This window comes from Hyaena hyaena, unplaced genomic scaffold (assembly GCF_003009895.1).
Source record: "Hyaena hyaena isolate Hyena2069 unplaced genomic scaffold, ASM300989v1 scaffold_107, whole genome shotgun sequence".
In the NCBI taxonomy this organism is placed as follows: Eukaryota; Metazoa; Chordata; class Mammalia; order Carnivora; family Hyaenidae; genus Hyaena; species Hyaena hyaena.
Window position 1 is genome coordinate 812,098 of NW_024080739.1, and position 19,617 is coordinate 831,714.

The following is a 19,617-nucleotide window of genomic DNA, read 5'->3' on the forward strand; positions in this document are numbered from 1 at the left end:
CTGAAAACCTTTCCTTGAAGACTGATGACCTAACCCTATCAGACTCAGCCAATCATTGAACATTTTGTATGTTTGAGGTCTTTTTGTAGCTTTCAATCCATTATATCTCAGGACATTTCACTGGCTTTGTATGGAATTTTAGGCGATGTACGTGTTATGGTCATTTTCCAAATCAGCTTCATGAGGAAATCATGAAACTGGATAAGTATTTTGTTGTTGTTTTAAAATATTTTATTTTTAAGTAATCTCTATACCTGATGTGGAGCTCAGACGCAAAATCTTAAGATTGAGTCTCATGCTCTACCAACTGAGCCAGCCAGGTGCCCCTATACTGGGGAAGCTGATTAGACTGTGAGTCATCAAGACCCACAGGGCTCAGCACTGGCATGAGAGTGTAAGCTTGCAGTCTCAGCTAAATACTGAATCCAGTAAGTAAGCAATGTGTGGACACATCCCTTCCTGTTGAGGAGATGGATCACGGAGAAAAGACTTGGCAGCCACTCTCCCAGACATAGTATTGTTAGCAAGGTCATTTTTTCTTTAAGTTTATTGAAGTAATCTCTACACTCAACGTGGGGCTTGAAATCACCACCCTGATATCAAATGCCACACACTCTTCCGACTGAGCCAGCCAGGTGCCCCAGCAAGGTTATATTTTAGTAGTAGATGGTTCTAGTTTACTTTAGAAATCCCTTAATACACTTAAGATTTATTTTTGTTGTTTTTTTAAAATATTTTTTATCTATTTCTGAGAGAGAGAGACAGCGTGAGCAGGGGAGGGTCAGAGAGAGAGGGAGACAATCCGAAGCAGGCTCCAGGCTCTGAGCTGTCAGCACAGAGCCCAACGCAGGGCTCGAACCCATGAACCGCGAGATCATGACGTGAGCCGAAGTTGGACGCTTAACCGACTGAACCATCCAGGCACCCCTGTTGTTGTTAAGAGAAAAGTGGAGTTGATGAGATAGAATAATTATAAATCCATTCATATGGCTGACTGCTTTGGAAGGAAATTTTGGAGAGCCCACTAAGTACTAACTTTGTCATAAGCATCACCAGCAGGTGGCAGCAGTTTCCATGGTATAAAAATGCAGTAAATGATTAAGAGAGGAGCATTATGTTATTTTACTACAGAAACGGTCATTTCTGGGATTTTAATTTTCCCCATTGTGTTTTATTATAGTCTGATATCCACACTGGTAGGTGGAATGGCAGCTAATGAGAGCAGCAGGGTAGGAACAGCAGTGCTACCAAAAGCTGTGAGGCCACTTAAGACTATACTCGAACCAGAGTTGGCATCTCATTGTTACAAAGAAAGTGTCACTTATACATCCCCTGGTAAACAGATTATTATATCCGAAGCTCTTAAGTGTGACGGATTATTCCCAACACTGATACCATCTGATACTGGGAAGAAGAGCCAAACAGTCTGCTCCCTGAACTTTGGCTCAATAAAAAAAAAAATCGGCCAGCAACCCAGTCCAGGTCCTTTGTGGTCAGAGAGCTGACTGTGAGGATGTTTTTAACAAAGGTTAATGCTAATTATCCACCTGCAGCGTTCACAGTCCAGTCCTTGCGTAATGATTCAGGTACTAAAGATTTACCATTCCAAGGATTTGCATACTTCTCTGAGCCAGAGGACACCTAGGAGAGGTTTGTGCACACTGAAAACTTAGATTCTGATGCCAAAGTTGTAAATACAAAGTCAGCATAGTAACTTTTTTTTTCCTTGATTGGCTCTCCCCCCCCTTCGCTGAATCAACAAACTAAACTAATATTAATATATCAGTGAATGTGTGGAAATGTAAAAGGTGATTGTGTGTCTTATTCCCCTTCCATTTCTTGAAGCCTACTATGTTCCTAGTATTCATTCACTTACTTACCAAGTATTGGACACCTCATGATGGGCCTTCCTGTTTTTCTGGGTGCTGAGAATGTAGCCGTGAATAAAACACACCGAAATCTCCCCCCTTCTAAAGCTTTTAATTCTGGTAGAAGGAAACAGACACTAAGGAAATGCTATGGTTAATGAGAAGTGAAGTTGGTTGAGGGAATAGGGAGTTAGGGAAAGCGGAGTGATGTTGGATTTAAAAAAAATTTTTTTTTAAATGTTTTTTATTTATTTCTGAGACAGAAAGAGACAGGTGAGCAGAGGAGAGTCAGAGAGAGGGGGAGACAGAATCGAAGCAGGCTCCATGCTCTGAGCTGTCAGCACAGAGCCTGACACTGGGCTCAAACCCATGAACTGTGAGATCATTATCTGAGCTGAAGTCAGACGCTCAACTGACTGAGCCACCCAGGTGCCCCTATGTTGGAATTTTAAAGAGTGGAGAAGACTTCCATCATGATAGCCCTGGGACAAAGGCTTGGCAGTGTGGGAGTGTACCATGTGGGCAGCTAGGAGAAGAGAGTCCAGATAGAGGGGAGCAGCTGGGGCCAGGACCCTTGGAGTAAGAGCGTATAGGTGGGCTCCAGTAACAGCATGGGAGCCAGTAAGAGCTGAAGAGAGTAGTACGAGGTGGGATGGCAGAGGCCGACTGCTTGGACTTGGCCTTCTGCTCTGAGACAGGAGCCCTTGGAGGGCTTCGAACAGAAGTGTGATAGGGTCTTAGGTTTTAAGAGAGCATGTGAGCAAGGGTAGAAACAGACCAGTTAGGACAGTACTGCAATGGGGGGCCTGGCTGGCTCAGTCAGTTAAGCATCTCTTGATTTCGGCTCAGGTCATGATCTCATGTCTTGTTGGTTGAGTCCCACATTGGGCTCTGCGCTGACAGTGTGGAGCCCGCCTAGGATTCTCTCCCTCCTCCCCCTCTCTGCTCCAATCCCACTTTTTTCTCTCAAAATAAATAAGCTTTTTAAAAAAGTACTAAGAAAATGTTTACAAAAAACAACCCACGATTGCAGGAACTCAGGCAATAAGTACAGGTGGCTTGGACCATTGTGTCTGCACTTGGAATCTTGGTAAGTGGTCGGATTGTGTACTTACCTTAAAGGTAAAACTTCAAGGATTCGCCAGTAGATTGGTTGTGTAACATGAGAAAGCGAAGCATCAGAATTGATTTGTAGCTCTTTTTGTCTCAGCAGTTTACATTGGCAGAACTGACTGGTGAAGATCAGGAATTACTTTCCGACAGATGAGTTTGAGACACCTGGCAATTGCCTCAGTGGAGATGTTGAGTGGGCGGTTGGGTATTATAGTCTGGAGTTCAAGGGAGAGTCTCTGGCTGAAGATGGAAGTATGGGAGTCAGTGTACAGATGGTATGTGAAGCCATGGGACTGGATGAAATTACCAAGAGAGTGAGTTTTATGGGGAGAAGAGGTCCAAAGACTGAGTCTTGGAGCACCCCAGATGCCAAGAGTTGAGGGCAATGTGGAGGACCCAGCAGAGCAGATGGTGGCTACCAAGATAAAATCAGCCGAGAGTGATATCCTGGAAGCTGCGTGAAGTTTGAAGGAAGCAGTGGTCAGCTGTCACATACTGCAAACAGGTCAAGTAATATGAGCTCTAAGCATTGACTTAGCGATCAATGTGGTCATTGGTGACTTTGACAAGCGGTGTTTCAGTGAAGGGAGGGGGAAATCTGGAGTGTGTTTGAGAAGAAATTGGGTAGCCTCACAACAAGAAGAAATGCTGAGCACACTGAAAATCAGCTTCTCTCTGACCCGTCAAAGAAGAGAGGTCACACAGGGCAAGCCACCACAAAAACTAGAGGAAAAAGAATATGCAGAGAATACAGGTCACGTCACCTAAAGGAGACGCTGGAGCTGATAATCAGGATTGAAGCTAATTACTGGAGGCCGAGTGTGGACTACCTTGAGAGTTTACAACTCCTGGGATTTAATCTAAGGCGTTGCCCACACTTTGCTGGGTTTTACCTCCAGGAGCTTCCCCAGGTTCTCAATGTGAAGATCGTAGACAAATCTCCTCGTGTGGGGGGAATAGCCATTTCAAAATACACGCAGAGCTTTCTGTTTCCTTGGCAGAAGGCAGCCCTCACGGAAAACTACTTAAGTCTTCTCTGACTTGGGAGAGGGCTGTTGGATGGCTTAAGCTGCCTCCTTCCTTTCTCAAATAAGAGAAAAAAAGGCTAAGAAAACTGAAAAACAGGCCACTGAAGGAAATCAAAACCTCTGACACATACAGAAGACATTGAACACAGTCTAGCTGCTGGCCAAATAAACATAAAACCTCATACTAAAGGCCTTCTGATCTCAGTTCCTATTACCCAGTATATATCATGTCAAACTTCCAATCAAAAATATACAAGGATGCTAAGAAGCAGGAAAAGAATCCAAAGAGACCAGACACAAAACCAGATGCTGGTATGGCGGAGATTCTAGAGTTAGCAGACTGGGAATCTAAAGTAACTGATGGACATACTGAGGTCTCTGGTGGAAAAAGTGGACAACATACAAGAACAGGTGAATCATGTATGCAAAACATGGAAACTAAGAATCAAAAGGAAATGCTATCAACACAACAGAAATGAATACCTTTGAGGGGTATTCAATGCAAAACATGCATTTGTTTTGCATGCTGATAGGAGTGATCCAGGAAAGCAGGGCAGTTGGAAGCTGCAGGTGAGCGAGAGTCTTGCTGGAACAATGCCCTCAAGGAGGTGAGAGAAGGATCTAGTGCACAAGTGGAGGGACTGGACCAGGAGCAAGTAACAAGAAAGCGGCAAACCATGAGAGCAGGGCTGGCAGGTGGGTGCATGTGATGATGGGGCTTGTGAAAGTCCTGTCTTGATGGCTTTGATTTTCAAGGTCACAGCCAAGAGAAGAGCTGGGGGAAAAGCGGCTGGAGACCTCACAAATTAGTCTTAGAGGAGATGGAAGGGAATAGGGGAAATATCATATGGTTGCCAGCTGGTGGTAAGGCCTCCCTTGAAGCCTGAATTAGTATGTTCTATTTTATTTATCATTACTGCATAAGTCAGTATTTTGTTAAAGTATATTTTATTGGAAACATATGCATGTTTCACTCGCATCTCCTCACAGTAAGGATTTGGGTTCCCGTGAATGAGGAATCAAATTTGCAAAGTTAGATCTCCTTAGGAGGCCAATTGGCTAATCTATGATCATATAATATGCTCCTTTTCCCCCTGGTGGTTGTTATGGTTGTTACTCGTGGAAGGAACTGTCAGACTTATGGTTCAGCAAAAAACAGATACCTTCTAGATATCAAAGCACTGTTAGGGATGGGATAGAGCAGTATTCAGTCTGCCTTCATGAAGCTTCCATTTAGTGGGAAACAAAACACACATCAGGCAGGAAAAGTGCAGGATGAAGGGGAATAGGGAGTCTGGATTGCTTCCTTATGTTGGAGGGTCAGGGAAGATCTCCGATAAGTGACATTTGAGTGGAGACGTGAAGGAAGTCCGGAAGTAAGCCGTAGCTATACCAGGGAAATAGTGGATCTGGCTTTTGTATCTGTCTCTACTTTATAAACCAATTTGATAGAAGAGGTGACACCTACTTATGTCAACAGGCTGCCACTTTTTACTAAATGCAATAAAACCTTAAACACATTCAGTCCTCTCTTCCTGAAATGCAACTCCATTTAACTTAATACTACCTTTTTTTGAGTATCAGACTTACGGTTTCACAGATTGAACTTGTTTTACTTGGCTGTATTTAATACTTACTGATCAAATGGTCACAGCCTGGCCATTCAGAGCCCCATTACACTGGCTGCGTTGTCCTCTCATTACTGCCACAAACCTTTTTAAAAGCACCCTTACTTTTGGCCACAAGATATTCCAGGCCCGCTGTGATCCCCGCCCCCAAACGTCATTAGCTCCTTCCCAAGGAACCCTGAGTAGTGTCAGAGGGCCAGTCTCCCCCAAGAGCATACATCCCGCTTGATCTGTAGAAGAACTGTTTGTACAGGATGACACTGCTATTGGGCCCCCAGGGAAACAGGCCTGGGAAGGGGATCTTTTTAAGGTCCTGAGTTCATACAGGCATCTCCAGCTTAGCTGTTGTGACTAAATTTTTTTTCATTTCATCATTCTACTATAATTTTTTCTAGAACATACCTACTTGAAACGTAAGCCCTTCTTTACCAGATGAACAAAATGTGGCATATCCGTACCATGGAATACTGTTTTGCAGTAAAAAGGGAATACTGATGCATGTTGAATGGATTATCCTCAGAGACATTATGCTCAATGAAGGAAACCAGAGCCACAAGATGCCATGTGGTAAGATTCCACTGTTACGAAATATCTAGACAAGGCAAATTGTAGAGATAAAGCAGATCACTGGTCACCTGGGCTCGGGTAGGAACAGGGAGCTTTCAGGGATGATAGAAATGGACGTGGCAGGGAATTGCACAACTTCGTGGTGGACTAAATAAAAATCACTGAATTTATATTTAAAATAGATGACTTTTACAGGGATGTAAATTATCTCAGTACAACTGATAACAAATTAAACCCTTTTGCCAGCTTCTCCTTGTACCTCAGCTGGTTATATTGACCCAAGATGTTCCACTATGTTTACTTTTCCAACTAAAAAAAACACCGAAGCCTAATTTTTCATACCTTGCAGTGTTTATATCCCCCTCTGTCACAAGTCTCCTCATTCTTTTTAGAAGCTGTCCCAGGCGTAGCCAGAACACGACCATTTACTGCTCGTCTGTTCATGCCTGCCATTTTGCACAGGTGCTTCATTTTTATGAATGACTTTACTTTCCCCCTGGTGACCCAAGAAGTGAGCAGTTGTTCTGATTGCACCTTCCTGCGGGGCTGCTGTCAGGAGTGAATGTGAAGCCTGGCTCACCAAAATACATAAGTACCAACGCAGACCACCCTGTGACTTCTGGGGGCGCAAGTCCACAAAGACACATTTTATTGGAAAATAACAGATTTAATAGAAAATATCACATTGTAAACAAGCCCATCGATCCATTAGCCTAAGACAGAATGACCGCACGATCACATATAAAAGCTAAGGACAGAACACCAGGACCAAACACAGCACTTAAGGAGAGGCCGGAGCCAGTCTCGGAAAGATCTTTCCCCGAAATAGAGGAAGCAGCAGCCTCAAACAGGCACAGAGATCGGGAGGAAAAGGCAGCATCCGCTCCACGAAGGCTTAAGAGGGTCAAAAGGCAGAGCAATGAACTCATCTTGTGAACAAGGGGTGAAGGATAAAGGGGCAAAACAATTGTGTTTCCTGGTGGTCTGGGAACACATGACCACACCACAGGAGCCTGAGAGGGTTGGAGGGCAGGGTATTTAGGTGAGGAAAGGCTATTATTAGGTGACTTTAGAAGCATTTGGTATGTTGCCTTGGCACTCAGCTCTCAGGGAAGCAGGAGAACATGTCACTTGCGTTGTGACTAAACTTAGGCCGAACTTAGCTGCTTGCCCTGGCCCTCGCCTCCTTAGCTGGACACAGTGACATGGTGGCAGCATCTGTCGCCCCAGGGAGTCTTTGGGACGAAAACAAGGGCTTTGGTGGGAAGAGGGTTTCCGCCCTCCTTCTGTGATCGAGGGTCCCGAGGGAGGGGAGGGTGACGTGGCTCTGCCCCTTGAGGCTCTGAGTTTATCAGCAAAAGCCTTCTCTTTAGCCCTCACCACCCAGATCCTCCCCTAAGGAATCCTCTGAGTTCACGGAAAGGCCAACTGTGAGAGCAGAGGAAAACAAGGGAAAGCAAGGAAACTTTTTCTTTCTTTCCATGGCACTTAGAACTGAACATAAGGTTGAGAATTTGTTCCTTCATCTGGAGTAGTGATCCCTAGATGAGGGGCTTTCAGAGCCTCTCCAGAGAGGTTCTGGCTGGTGTGCACTGACCCCTAACCTCCCCCTCCCACCCCCCACACATTGAGAATCAGCGTACAAATGACAGAAGTTACTGGTGGGAGTGTGCTGTATGTGAGAACAGTGCCAGACAGAGAACCAAAGCTAAAAAGCCCTCATCTATGTAGGGCAGACATCAAAAATTATCGAGTACATTTTCCAGAGATGTTTTTTCCTGATTTAGTTACAAAACAAGTCATTCTTCCTGTTCCTAAACTTTGACAAAGAGGCTCCATGCTGCAGAGCCAAGAACAATTAGCATCCCCGTTCATATGGAGTCACCATACTGGGTGAAAGAAACACAATTGTGTCCCCCTAAAGGCAATCTCCAGAACCGTCCCGCCTGTCCTGAGGAGGCCCTTGATGCTAGGGTGCACACAGGCTAATCACCATATGGTTTCTCAGGAGACTCGTTCCCGGTTTCTTTCTCTTTGATGCTGTACAAGGGGTCCACCAACTTGTTATGAACAAGCATTAAGCCTGCAGAAAGTTAAAGACGAAAAGCAGTTAAGGCAGGTAGGAGCCAAGTTCCACAGTTACGAACAATACCATCCAGGAGCTCTCAGATTTTGTCCTCTTCCTGAAAGAAGCCTCATCATCTTTCTGTGGCTCCAAAAGACAAAAACCCGAGAGTAGGAAAAGGACTTGTTATTTCCAACGAATGCTAGAATCCATGGGACTTTTAAATCCAGTCTTTGGAGGGTGTTGGCCATTCAAAGGTTAATCTGTCAACCAAAGAATAAATTCCTAATATGCCTGTTTACTAGATGAGGCTTTTCACATAAGGTTTCCTCAAAGCAGTGTGTCCTTTTTAAAGCAGAAGAGAAAAGGATCCTCCTGAGAATTCAGTGGCCCACCTAGCCGGCAAGGCCTGCAGGAGACCGGGGAAGTTGCAAACAGCCCGCGGCTCAACATCGCTGCCAAGAGATTGCCACATGGCCCTTGGATTACAACGTTTCATTCTGCTGTCTGCCTCCTCAGAACAAAGAGGCTTCTAGAAATAGCCCCTTGCAGCTATGGATAGAAGGACCACTGACTGTATATTCTGAAACCATAAGGCTTGATTCTTGTTGAAATCAGAGTTGTCGACGAAAGTGGCCAGAGCACGAAAACCAGATCCAGTCATCACAACTGCCACACCCTAAACTCTGGCCACCAACTCCCAGGCCTGGACCCCCCTCACCTTTGAAATACTTGACGGTCTTCACTTTGAGCTCAAGGGTGGCGTCCTCGTCACACACAAACACCGTGCGGGGGTGCTGCTGGAAGGCAGATACGGTCCACATGTGGCTCACCCCCTCCTCGATGGCCTTGTACAGAGCAAAAGCCTTGTGGGCACCTGTGATGAGGATCATCACCTGGGCCGGGAGACAAGCCAGTGAGGGAGGAGAATGAGCAGTGGACCGGAGCACAGAGACCCGAATTCTGGCCCAGGCTCCCCAACCAGCTGTAAGAACCCTTGTTTTTAATACACTATTTTAAGTAGTTAGCCTGCATGGCGCTGTGCTCCCTGCTGTCTGGGCCTTATTCCACAAATAACCTGAGGCAGGGGCATCATTATCCCCTTCTTCTATGAGGAAAAGGGCTTTAGGGGATTAAGTCCCTCGTCCCAGGTCATTTCTGACCCAAGGGCCATGATCTAGACCGCCCTGTGATGGTGCCCTCTGATTCCTGTGACGACGGCTATGAATAGACACGCAGGACACAGGCCTACAACCCCTTATTCCAACGGTTCTGACACTGGGTCCCAAGGGGTCCTGGGCTAGGTGAGTTTTCTCAAGCGCAGTCTGCATAAGAGGGGTCCTGACCTGCCCCATCTACAAAGGGCCACGGAAGTGATGGTAATTCTTACGTGTGTGGCTCCTAAGGTTGAAGCCCAGAAAAGCTGCCCCTTAATCTGGTCACTTTCAATTGCAAGTATTAGACCAACTAATAGGACTTAGGGTGATGCTTTCTGTTCAAATAAAACAAAGGCACAGCCTTCCCTCAATAGTTAAAATATCAAGAACGTAAGTGCTAGAAAGTGACTATAAAGAACTCTGCTCTCTAGATCTCCCTTCATTGTAATTCCGCTGTACCACGGAGTTGTGAACAGGATTTACTGTTCTTCTCTTAAAAGATGTGAAAACAGAGGCACAGAGTATATAACTCTTTGTTCAGGACCCCAGGACTCCTGATTTCCAGACCCAGGTCCTTTCCCAGATCATAATACCCTCACATGACCAGGAGGGCCCTGAAACCCTAGGATTTACAAGCTGCAAGGCCAAAAACAGCAGGGTGACCTCCCTACATACTGAGTCAAGGCTACCCAAGAGAAAGCTGGTAATATCGCTCATTTCATAAAAGTTCACTTGAAACAGGGAGCCTTTTTCACTAATATAGATGTTTGTTGGGCAAAGAAACTTGAAGCTAAAATGTATGTGGCTGGTTCCCACTGAATATACTCCTGAAAGAAGAGAACAGGTTTTTTAAATTCTCGTGAAAAACAGTAAAGAAATTGGAACCACCAGAAATTCAAATGATACCCAACTTTCTAGGGAAAGACACACTGAACTGAGTTAAGACCCTTACTTTCACATCACACTTCTCCACATTTATGAATCCCCGAGCACAGGCCTAGGACCACAACTATCTTAGGGTGGCAGTGGGAGCTCCCTTCAAATAGTGACCGGCAACTGCAGGGAACCAGCAGCCCCTCTCAGGACCCGGGCAGGTGCAGATTCATACTCTGACATCAGTAGGCCTGGGCTCCTCTCTGCCAGGGAGAAGCCCTAAAGGAGTAGGGAGGCAGAGGCCGGGGGGCCTGCAGCCTCTTGCAAGTAGTTGGTGCTGAAAAGGGTTCCCCTCACACTGCAAACACTGGCTGCCTCCAAAGAGGAAGGAGGAGCAGTGAAGGGATTGGTTAGGATTTTAGCCTTATTTGTAAGGTCTTCATTTTTAAAAACAGTGTATTCAGGTGGTACCTGTATAGTTAATAATAAAAAGGCCAGTCCAACCCGCCCAAGGAAAGCCCACGGACCTCTTGTGCCCTTACCTCTCTAGCATCCATGAGAGTGCCCACACCCACCGTCAGGGCCATGGTGGGCACCTTGGTGAGGTCACCATCGAAGAACCTCGCATTGGCCAGGATGGTGTCCATGGCCAGAGTCTTCACGCGGGTCCTGGACACCAGACTGGAGCCTGGCTCATTGAAGGCAATGTGTCCATCGGGGCCGATGCCTGCGCAGGAGAAACGAGAACAGGCCTGCCAGTCCCAGGGATCCAAGATTTCAAGAATGGACAATCTATCTTTCCCCACCTGGGGTCTGAAAAAATCCTTGAATTCTCTCTGTCTTCCCATTCACCCTAGGCAGGTATACCTTAAGCATAAGGTTTTCACCGCTCCCCACCTCCTGGCCATTTCTGTTTTAGGGTCACACAGGCATCATCGCCTCGCTACCACCCTCAGAAAGCTAAGTAAGCAGCACTGCAACTAGCTTCTGCTTTCCAAGATCATCGATGGGTAACTTCTCGCTCCTTCCCAGTAGTCAGGAGACCTGCTGCTGAGACAGAGTCACAGCAAATATAAACTGGCCTGGTCAGTGGTTGCAAAGTTTATAAAATCTCAGAACATGAATGCTCAGGACATTATACTCTTCCTTCCCACCTTGAAGTAAAGAAGAGTTAAATCTAGAGCAGGAAAAGCCCAACTTAACATCCCCATGGGTAAATCCGGAGGTGGGAACAGACAAATGTAAGAGGGCAGCCCAGGGTAGGAACAAACCTCAAAATGAGACGGGGACACCCTAGATTCTTCCTTTCTTTCCACTGTTCTGGCTGACCTTGGGGAAGTCACAAAATTTCTCTGGTGTTCAAATGGCTATAGCAGTGTGCAGGGGCTGAATGTGCAATCTTCTGGAACTACACGAAGTCTTTGCTTTTAACTGTTTAGGTAAGTCCTGTGAACTGATCCATGCAAAACCTTTAGGCAATGGAATAGAATCTGAGTCCATAGCCAAACGTCTCACTTTACCAACAAGGCACTGAAGTGCAGGAAAAGGAGACGTCCAAGATCACACAGTTACTGAGCAGCATAGCTAAGGTGAGGGCTCTGACTCTAGGTCCTCCCTGCCTCATGGTAATAAATGATCCCTACTTCTACAGTGCAGTGAGGAAGCTGCAGTGAGACGGGCAGGGCCTGTCCCCCTTCCCACGTGTTCTCGCCACCCCGGGCCTGCCCTGGACCCATGCTGCAGAGTGTCAAACTTACCTCCCACGAACAGCTCGATGCCTCCCGCAGCTTCGATCTTCTCTTCAAAGGCGTCACACTCAGCCTGCAGGTCAGGTGCATTCCCATCCAGAATGTGGGTGTTTTCTGGGCGGATGTCAATGTGCTTGAAGAAGTTGTTCCACATGAAGGAGTGGTAACTCTCCGGGTGGTCTCGAGGAAGGCCTGTGGGGCCCTGGCTATACTCAGTCATGTCCAGGCTGGGCCAGACGGGAGACCCCCAGACCTCCACAGGCTCCTTCAGGGGAACACCCATCAGGGAGCCTTGGGTACCACCCCTCTGAGCCCGAGATGCTTGGGACAGGCTGAGCTGGTCTCCCTGTGTCCACCCACCACCGCTGTGACGACAGGACTGAGCCAGGGTAGCTACACACCAGGAGCCTGAGAGATCCCCTCATTCGGATCTCCTTTTCACAAAGGAGTTACTGGAGGCTGGAGGCCAGGGCCGCTCTGGGCTTCTGGAGGTGGCCTAGCAACCTGGGGGTAGAGTGTGGCCCATCCGGGAAAGGAAGCAAGCATGCCCCTTGCCCTGTGCCTCCCACCTCACCATTCACCCCCAGTGATACCCAGCTCAGCCTGAACCCCAACTTGAATGCCAGGTGGTTGGACAGAATTATCTCCGGGCTTCCCAAAATGATTTTTAGCCAAGAAGAAAAAGCATGTTTAAGGTGAATGTTTAACATGTTTAATAACATTGTGAATGTATAACATCAGCCTTAAAAAGGAACGAGATTCTGATACTACAACATGGGTGGACCTTGAGGATGTTTTGTTGAGTGAAATAAGCCAGTCACAAAAAGACATTTACTCTATGATTCCACTTAAATAAGGTACCTAGAGTAGTGAGATTCACAGAAAGAGTAAAATGGTGGTTGCTAGAGTTGGGCAAGTGGAAAAGGGGTCATTGGCGTTGAATGGGTAGAGAGTTTCAGTTTTGCAAGATAAAGAGTTCTGTAGATTGGCTGCACAACAGTGTGACTAATCACTGCTGAACTGTACATACAGAAATGGTTGAGATGGTAAATTTTATGTGGATTTTATCACAATTGAAAAAAAAAAAGTTTAAAAAGAAGCCATACAAAATGACAACCTGGGGGGTGGGGTGGAGGAGACAGGAGACCAAGGGGTAGCTTTTCAGCCATGGAAGGGACACCAGTGTAGCCGTGGAAGGGACACCAGGAAGGGGAAGTGGAGGATGAACACTGGGGAGAAGGACCTGACAGAGACACCCAGCGACACACCCCTGCCACGATGCCCTTTGCAATCACTGGCTCCAGAAAGAAATGGCATGGAGTTAGGGAAGAGGCAGAGGAGAAGGAGATGCTCTAATATTTATTTAAAATGCTTGCCCTAGAGGCACCTGGGTGGCTTAGTCGGTTAAGCTTCAGACTTAGCTCAGGTCATGATCTCATGGTCACAAGTCTGAACCCCGCGTCAGGCTCTGTCCTGCCAGCTCAGAGCCTGGAGGCTCTTCAGATTCCGTGTGTCTCTCTCTGCCCCTCCCCTGCTTACGCTGTCTCTCTCTCTCTCTCAAAATAAATCACATTTAAAAAATGCTTGCTCTGTATAAGAGGCCTCCACATCTGTGGGATCACTTAATGCGTACCATCTAGGAGGTCAGCTCTCATAGCACCACTGTGCAGCTGAGAACACCAAGGCCTGGAAGAGAACAGGTATCGCTAACCGAGCTTATCACCAAACATCCCTGGTTCCCCGGGACCTCCCTATTCCTCTCCTGGGCTGATCTAAAAGGGGAGGGGTATGACTCTCCTGGAATCAGGAAAGACCTTGAAAGAGACAGACTCACCCACATACTCATCCATGTTGAAAGTCTTCACATATTTGAAGGACAGGTCTCCATTCTTATAGTACTCAATCAGCTTCTTGTAGCAGCCAATTGGGGTGCTCCCTGCAAGAGAGGCCACAGCCATGAATCCCCTGCAGCTCCCAGCTCCTGAGGATGCCCAGGAATGAGTCAGGGCCGCTCAGCCAGGAGAACCTGTCAGATCTGAGAGAACAAGGCAGATCTGGAGTCCTATCCCACTGCTCCAATCCTAAGGGCTTCTGAATGCCTACCTCTCTGCGGGACTGTAAGCTCAAGGAGGGGAAGGGCCGTGTCTGTCCTGTTCACTGCTGAATCCCAGTGCTCGGCACACTGCCGACTGAAGTGAATATCACCGTACTTACTGATGCAATGTTCGCTGAGCAGCTAGACTGTGTGAGGCAGCGGGCCACGGGATGGGAACACAGGAGCAGGAGACACAGCAGCCACTCTGAAAAAGCTCACTGTCTAGGACAGGGGACATGAAACAGTGTCTGCTGTGATCAGAGTGAGTCTGTGGGTTCACGGAAGACTTCCCTGAGGAGCAGCAAACTCCTGCGAGTTGAGTGTCATTAAAAAGTCAAGGTCATAAAGCACATGAAAAAGGCAGGACCCCTGTAGATTAAAAAATTAAATTTGCATGAAGTCTGGATACAGGCTTACTGGGGGGAAAACCATAAAAAATAAATGTGGATGGTTTGGAAAGAAATGTCACTACAGTCTGTATATCAGATGATATAATGGAAGGATTTTTAATAGGTATGATAATAGTACTGTAGTTACGTAAGAGAATGTCCTTATTCTGAGGAGATACATGCCGAAAGATTTAAAAAAGTGTGCGTGCGTGTGTGTGTGTGTGTGTGTGTGTGTGTGTGTATAAACAGCATGAGCCAGAAGAGAAGACAATGTGGCAAATGTTAACAATTGGTGAACCTAGGAAAATGGTACTATTTTATTCTTTCAGCTTTTGTGAATATTTGAAATTTTCTAAACTAAGAAGATGGGGGGAAATGTCCCACCCAAATCATATGGCTCTTTTCACAAACTACTGCTTCATATTTCACTGAGTAAGAATCCTCACAAAATACGTACCTAACTTGGCCCCTGGTTACCTCTCTCACCCTTGCTCATCCTCCTGGCACTGCCACCTCAGCGCCCTTGTACATACTGTTCCCTTTGCCAGCAGTGCTCTTCCTTCAGGTATCCACATAACTCTCACCTCTTCTGGCCTTTACTCAAACGTCACTTCCTCAGATGGACCTTCCCCTCCACCATATCTGATAACTGCAAACTCCACCCCTGCCTAATCACTCCCTAAGCCCTTTCCCTGCTTCATTTTTCTCCTTCAATCATCACCATCTAACATACTCTATTTTGTCAATGAACTTATCTCTCTCTCCTACAATTTCAGCTTTAGGAAGGCAGGAATTTATTTCTTTTTTGTCTGTTGTTGTATCCCCAGCACCTAGAACAGCTTGGCATACAGCAGGCATTCAATAAATACCTGCTGAATGAATCCAAGTTTCCTCCCGGCCCCCATAATCAGTCTGTCCCTGTGACATGCCCTCAGCCATGCCTGAGCCACATAGCTTTTCTGTCCTTCCCCTGAGATTCATCATGTGCATTTCCCAAAGTTCTAGCTTCCTTGTCAATTCTGTGAGCGCCCCAATATCTAGCCAACAAATTCCTTTTTTACCTGAGTTAGCCAGAGTTGGTTTGTTTGGTTTCCACCAACTAAAGGTGTTTCTACCTTTTAGGTGTTTCACCTAAAAGAAGGCATGTTCCAAGGAACCCACACATGGCCATGCCATGCTGGTTCAAGTAGGCCAGGAAGGAGCCAGATCTCTGAAGGCCCTGAATGCCACACCGAGGAGCCAGGATCTGATTATGCAGGTGATGGGGAATTATGGAGAGATTTCAGCAGCACAGACTCTGACCTAGAGTAGCTCCAGTTATAAAACAGGATGTTAGTGCAGCCCCCACACGGCCTGAGACGTTGGTGGTTTTCCAGGTACGTGCAGATACTGCTCTCACAAACCTCTAGTGCAGAGGTCAGCCTGCTTCACACTACATGCCAAAACTAGGCTGCTCCCTGTTTTTGTGCAGCTCATCAGTGAAGAATGGGGTTTAAATATCAAAAGAATATTACGATGTGACATATGAGAAGTACATAGATTCAAACTTCAATGTCCACTAATAAAGCTTTATTGGTGGATGGCCATGCACATACATCAATGTATAGTCCGCTGCTGCTTATGAGCTATAAGGGCAGCTAAGTAGTTGCAACAGAGGCTATACGGCCAGTGAAGTGCAAAATATTGACAATGGGACCATTTACAGAAAAGGTTTGAAGGTCCCTGCTCTAGTGGATGGCACAATGAGGGGCAAACCCACCCAAACTCTAAAAGAAAGAATCAGGACGTTTGCCTTATGGAGCTGGCGTCAAAATATCCTCTCCTAAAGGCAACATCCTGATTTTTCCATACGAAACTGGGAATGTTTTAGAGGCTCATCAAAAAATTACGACCCAGCAATTGCACTACTAGGTATTTGTCCAAAGGACACAGGTGTGCTGTTTCGAAGGGGCACACGTACCCCAATGTTCATAGACACGCTATCACGATAGCCACAGTATGGAAAGAGCCCAAATGTGCGTCACTGATGAATGGATAAAGGAGTGGTATATACATACAATGGAGTGTTACTCGTCAATCAAAAAGAACGACATTTTGCCATTTGCAACTATGTGGATGGAACTATAGAGTGTATTATGCTAAGCGAAATTAAAAAGAAGCATATGACTTCACTCAAATGTGAAATTTAAGATACAAAACAGATGAACATAAGGGAAAGGAAGCAGAAATAATATTTAAAAAGGGAGGGGGACAAAACATAAGAGACTCTTAAATATAGAGAACAAACTGAGGGTGGTTGGAGGGGTTGTGGGGGCGGGGATGGGTTAAATGGGCAGGGGCATTAAGGAGGACACTTGTTGGAATCAGCACTGGCCACTATATGTAGGGGATGAATCACTTGATTCTTCTCCTGAAATCATTATTGCACTATATGCTAACTAACTTGGATGTACATTAAAAATGAATGAATGAATGAATGAATGAATGAATGAAACTGGAACTGTTTTTCACTTAGGTCCTGTGTTTGTTTAAACCTTACAGAAAATGCTTTGAGTGGACTATGTTCTCAATTCTCCCAAGGATAATGCTCAGCTATTAGCACTTTAGATGCACAGAAATTCATTCATTAGATGAACTGTATGCTCGAAGGCATTAGGACTCAATTCTGTTAAGGATTTCTGGTGGACAGGGCAGACTTACAATGGAGCCTAAAAATCAGGTTATTCCTGCCTAACCAGGATCCCTTCTACACCAGAACTCTTCAGGAGAAGGCAGCAACTAAACCAGACCATAAAGGAAACTGTGTCCTCTCTTTTGCATGTCCAGGAAGCAAGGTTGTTCACTCACTCAAAGCACCAGTACCTCAGAGTCCTCCTTCAAAGTCCCTTGGCTTAATGGGCCCATGAACCGGGTACATTAAAAACCCAGATGCTCACTCTCTCCCCCTGCCTCCAATCCACGGCTCCCTCTCTTATCCCACAACGCACCAGTGGGAAGTCCCAGGGTGAAGTATTTGTCTGGCCCTGGGTTAAACTGGATGATGCGATTCCTTATGTACTTAGCTGCCCACTCGCTGGCCTGAGAATAATGGTCCAGGATGATGAGCTTCATCTTGTCCTGTAGGGGGGAGGTGACAAAAGGAATCAGTGGTAAGGGACAGGGAGAAAGGGGTGCAGGCAGTTGGGGACAGTGAAGAAGCCCTTCTCAACCAGCAACACCCTCTCCCCAGGCTGTATGAGCCAGGAAGAGGAAGACCCCAACTTTCAGCTCACAGAGGAATTAATCGGCTGGGACAAGTGCCTCCACCACCCACCAGGAGGCGCTGCTCTGAGACAGACCTGGGTTCTAATCGTTCCTCCATTTACCAACTGCAGGACCTTGGTCAAAGGACTCAAGATCTCCGAGACTGTTTCCTCAGACGTGAAAGTGGGGACAATAGTACCTTCCTGACACATTCCACGATGGTGAATATTAAATGAGGATGCATGTAAACCACGGTGTTCAATATGTTGCCAATTAATTACCTTGTAGCTCGACCCACCCCCCTTTCCCGACCTGTCTACCCCCACCGGCTGAATATTTTGTACCCACAGCCTCTTCCTCAATAAATAGAGGGGTCGTGGTATCCTACTGGGACGCTAGAGCAGGTGAGACCCATGGGTTTTGCCTGGAGAGGTGTGTTCTCTTTCAGTACTGGAGAGGGTGCCCCTCCCCCCAAGCCTGCCTGCCTTTGTGGACCCTCAGTTTCCCCCACAGCACACCGAGTAAATGTAATAGCTCCGCAGGGAGGGCGTCTGCTACCCTCTCACTGCTGTCAGAGTGGGAGACGGATGGGTCCGGATCGGCCACCCGAAGGATTCGGGAGTGGTTTTCCGATCCCGATGGCGATCCTATTGCCCCTCCGGCCCTGCTTGGGGAAGCGGTCTCAGCAGCTCGCTGGGGCCCCGGCCCCAGGGGACCGGAGGCCGGGGCAGCGCCCGGACCCCCGCCCGCGCCCACCCGCGAGGAGGGTCCCCGCCAGCCCGTTACCCACTTACTCCGACACCTCCCGCGGCGGCTGCAGCTACTGGGCTGGCGGCCCCGCCCCGCGCAGGTCACGTGGCCCCGGGTCACGCGGAGCCGCTCTCGGGAGGAGGGGCTGACTCGGCCGGGTGACTGCGGGGGCCCTGGCTCTCGGTGGACTCTGCCCAGTACGGGGCCACCCACCCTTTCATCCCGGCCCCAGGGACGCGCAGGGATGGGAACAGCCGTGGCAGGCGAGGCTTGGAGACTGGGTCTGTGCAAGAGGCGGGAGACTTGGGGGCCCCAGGTGACTCCCAGGAATGCAGTGCCCGCCCTGGGGCTGGGGCTTGAGTGTTCACTGCTGGGGGAGGGTCGGGGGAGGAAGAGCAGAATCGCTTCCTCAGAGGCTCCTAGAGTTGGGCCTAGCTCTGCCTTCAGGTTAACTTTTAGATGTCGTTGTTTTACCTACATATTACAATTTCTTTGCTTTAAATATAATTGGATTTTTCTTACTCTTTTTGTAAAGCTTAATCATTACAGCAGTCTATACTAGAGAAAAAGGAAGATCCCTTGTCTTTCCAGGTCTCCACTTCAAGATAACGTTGCTAACAAAAATGATATAAAAACAGGCAGGGAGACAAAACAGAAGACAAAACATAAATATAGGGAACAAACAAAAGGGTTGCTGGAGGGGTTGTAGGGTGGGGTGGACTAAATGAGTAAGGGGAGTTAAGGAATCTACTCCTGAAATCATTGTTGCACTGTATGCTAACTAACTTGGATGTAAATTGAAAAAAAAAAAAAGATAACATTGCTAACAGTTTAGACTCCATCTCCAAATTGTTTCTCCTTGAATATACTTCTGTTTAACAGAAATGGAACACACCACGCTTGCTATCCACAGTGAGCTAGGTGGCCACCTTCTTCAGTGCCCGTCGTTGGACTGAGGCTCCCTGGTGGCCCAGCTGCAACGCCAGGCCAGCCTGATAGAGGTGGTGTTAGTCCGGTGAGGCCCTGATGAGATGGAGTGGTGGAGCTAATTTAAAAAAAAAAAAAAAAAATTGCAGTCAGAAATTTCATCTCC

At 47.0% G+C, this 19,617-nt stretch overlaps 1 protein-coding gene across 3 annotated transcripts; it reads right to left on the reverse strand.

Annotated features, from left to right (window-relative positions):
* Positions 1 to 6,850: 6,850 nt before the first annotated feature.
* On the reverse strand, positions 6,851 to 18,632 carry GNPDA1 (glucosamine-6-phosphate deaminase 1). Of its 3 annotated transcripts, none has more exons than XM_039236211.1 (7): positions 18,569 to 18,632; positions 17,519 to 17,648; positions 13,882 to 13,983; positions 12,057 to 12,161; positions 10,842 to 11,026; positions 8,991 to 9,165; positions 6,851 to 8,287 (listed from the first exon to the last, which is right to left on the reverse strand). In XM_039236211.1, exons 2-7 carry the CDS (start codon positions 17,640 to 17,642, stop codon positions 8,190 to 8,192), a joined length of 789 nt encoding a protein of 262 aa, XP_039092142.1. In that variant the 5' UTR covers positions 17,643 to 17,648; positions 18,569 to 18,632; the 3' UTR covers positions 6,851 to 8,189. The 3 variants fall into 3 exon arrangements, with proteins under 3 accessions (XP_039092142.1, XP_039092140.1, XP_039092141.1); XM_039236209.1 differs by having other exon boundaries at positions 12,057 to 12,239; XM_039236210.1 differs by lacking the exon at positions 18,569 to 18,632 and adding an exon at positions 18,293 to 18,451 and having other exon boundaries at positions 12,057 to 12,239.
* Between the last annotated feature and the right edge of the window lie 985 nt (positions 18,633 to 19,617).

What these genes read in the sequence shown, in the direction of transcription:
- GNPDA1 (XM_039236209.1), bottom strand. Translation starts at nt 17,642, where the DNA reads ATGAAGCTCATCATCCTGGACCATTATTCTCAGGCCAGCGAGTGGGCA. An exon ending in CAACATGGATGAGTATGTGG is followed by an intron (nt 12,240 to 13,881) that starts GTGAGTCTGTCT and finishes AGGGCCCCACAG; the next exon opens with GCCTTCCTCGAGACCACCCG. An exon ending in CTCTCATGGATGCTAGAGAG is followed by an intron (nt 9,166 to 10,841) that starts GTAAGGGCACAA and finishes CTCCCGGCCCAG; the next exon opens with GTGATGATCCTCATCACAGG.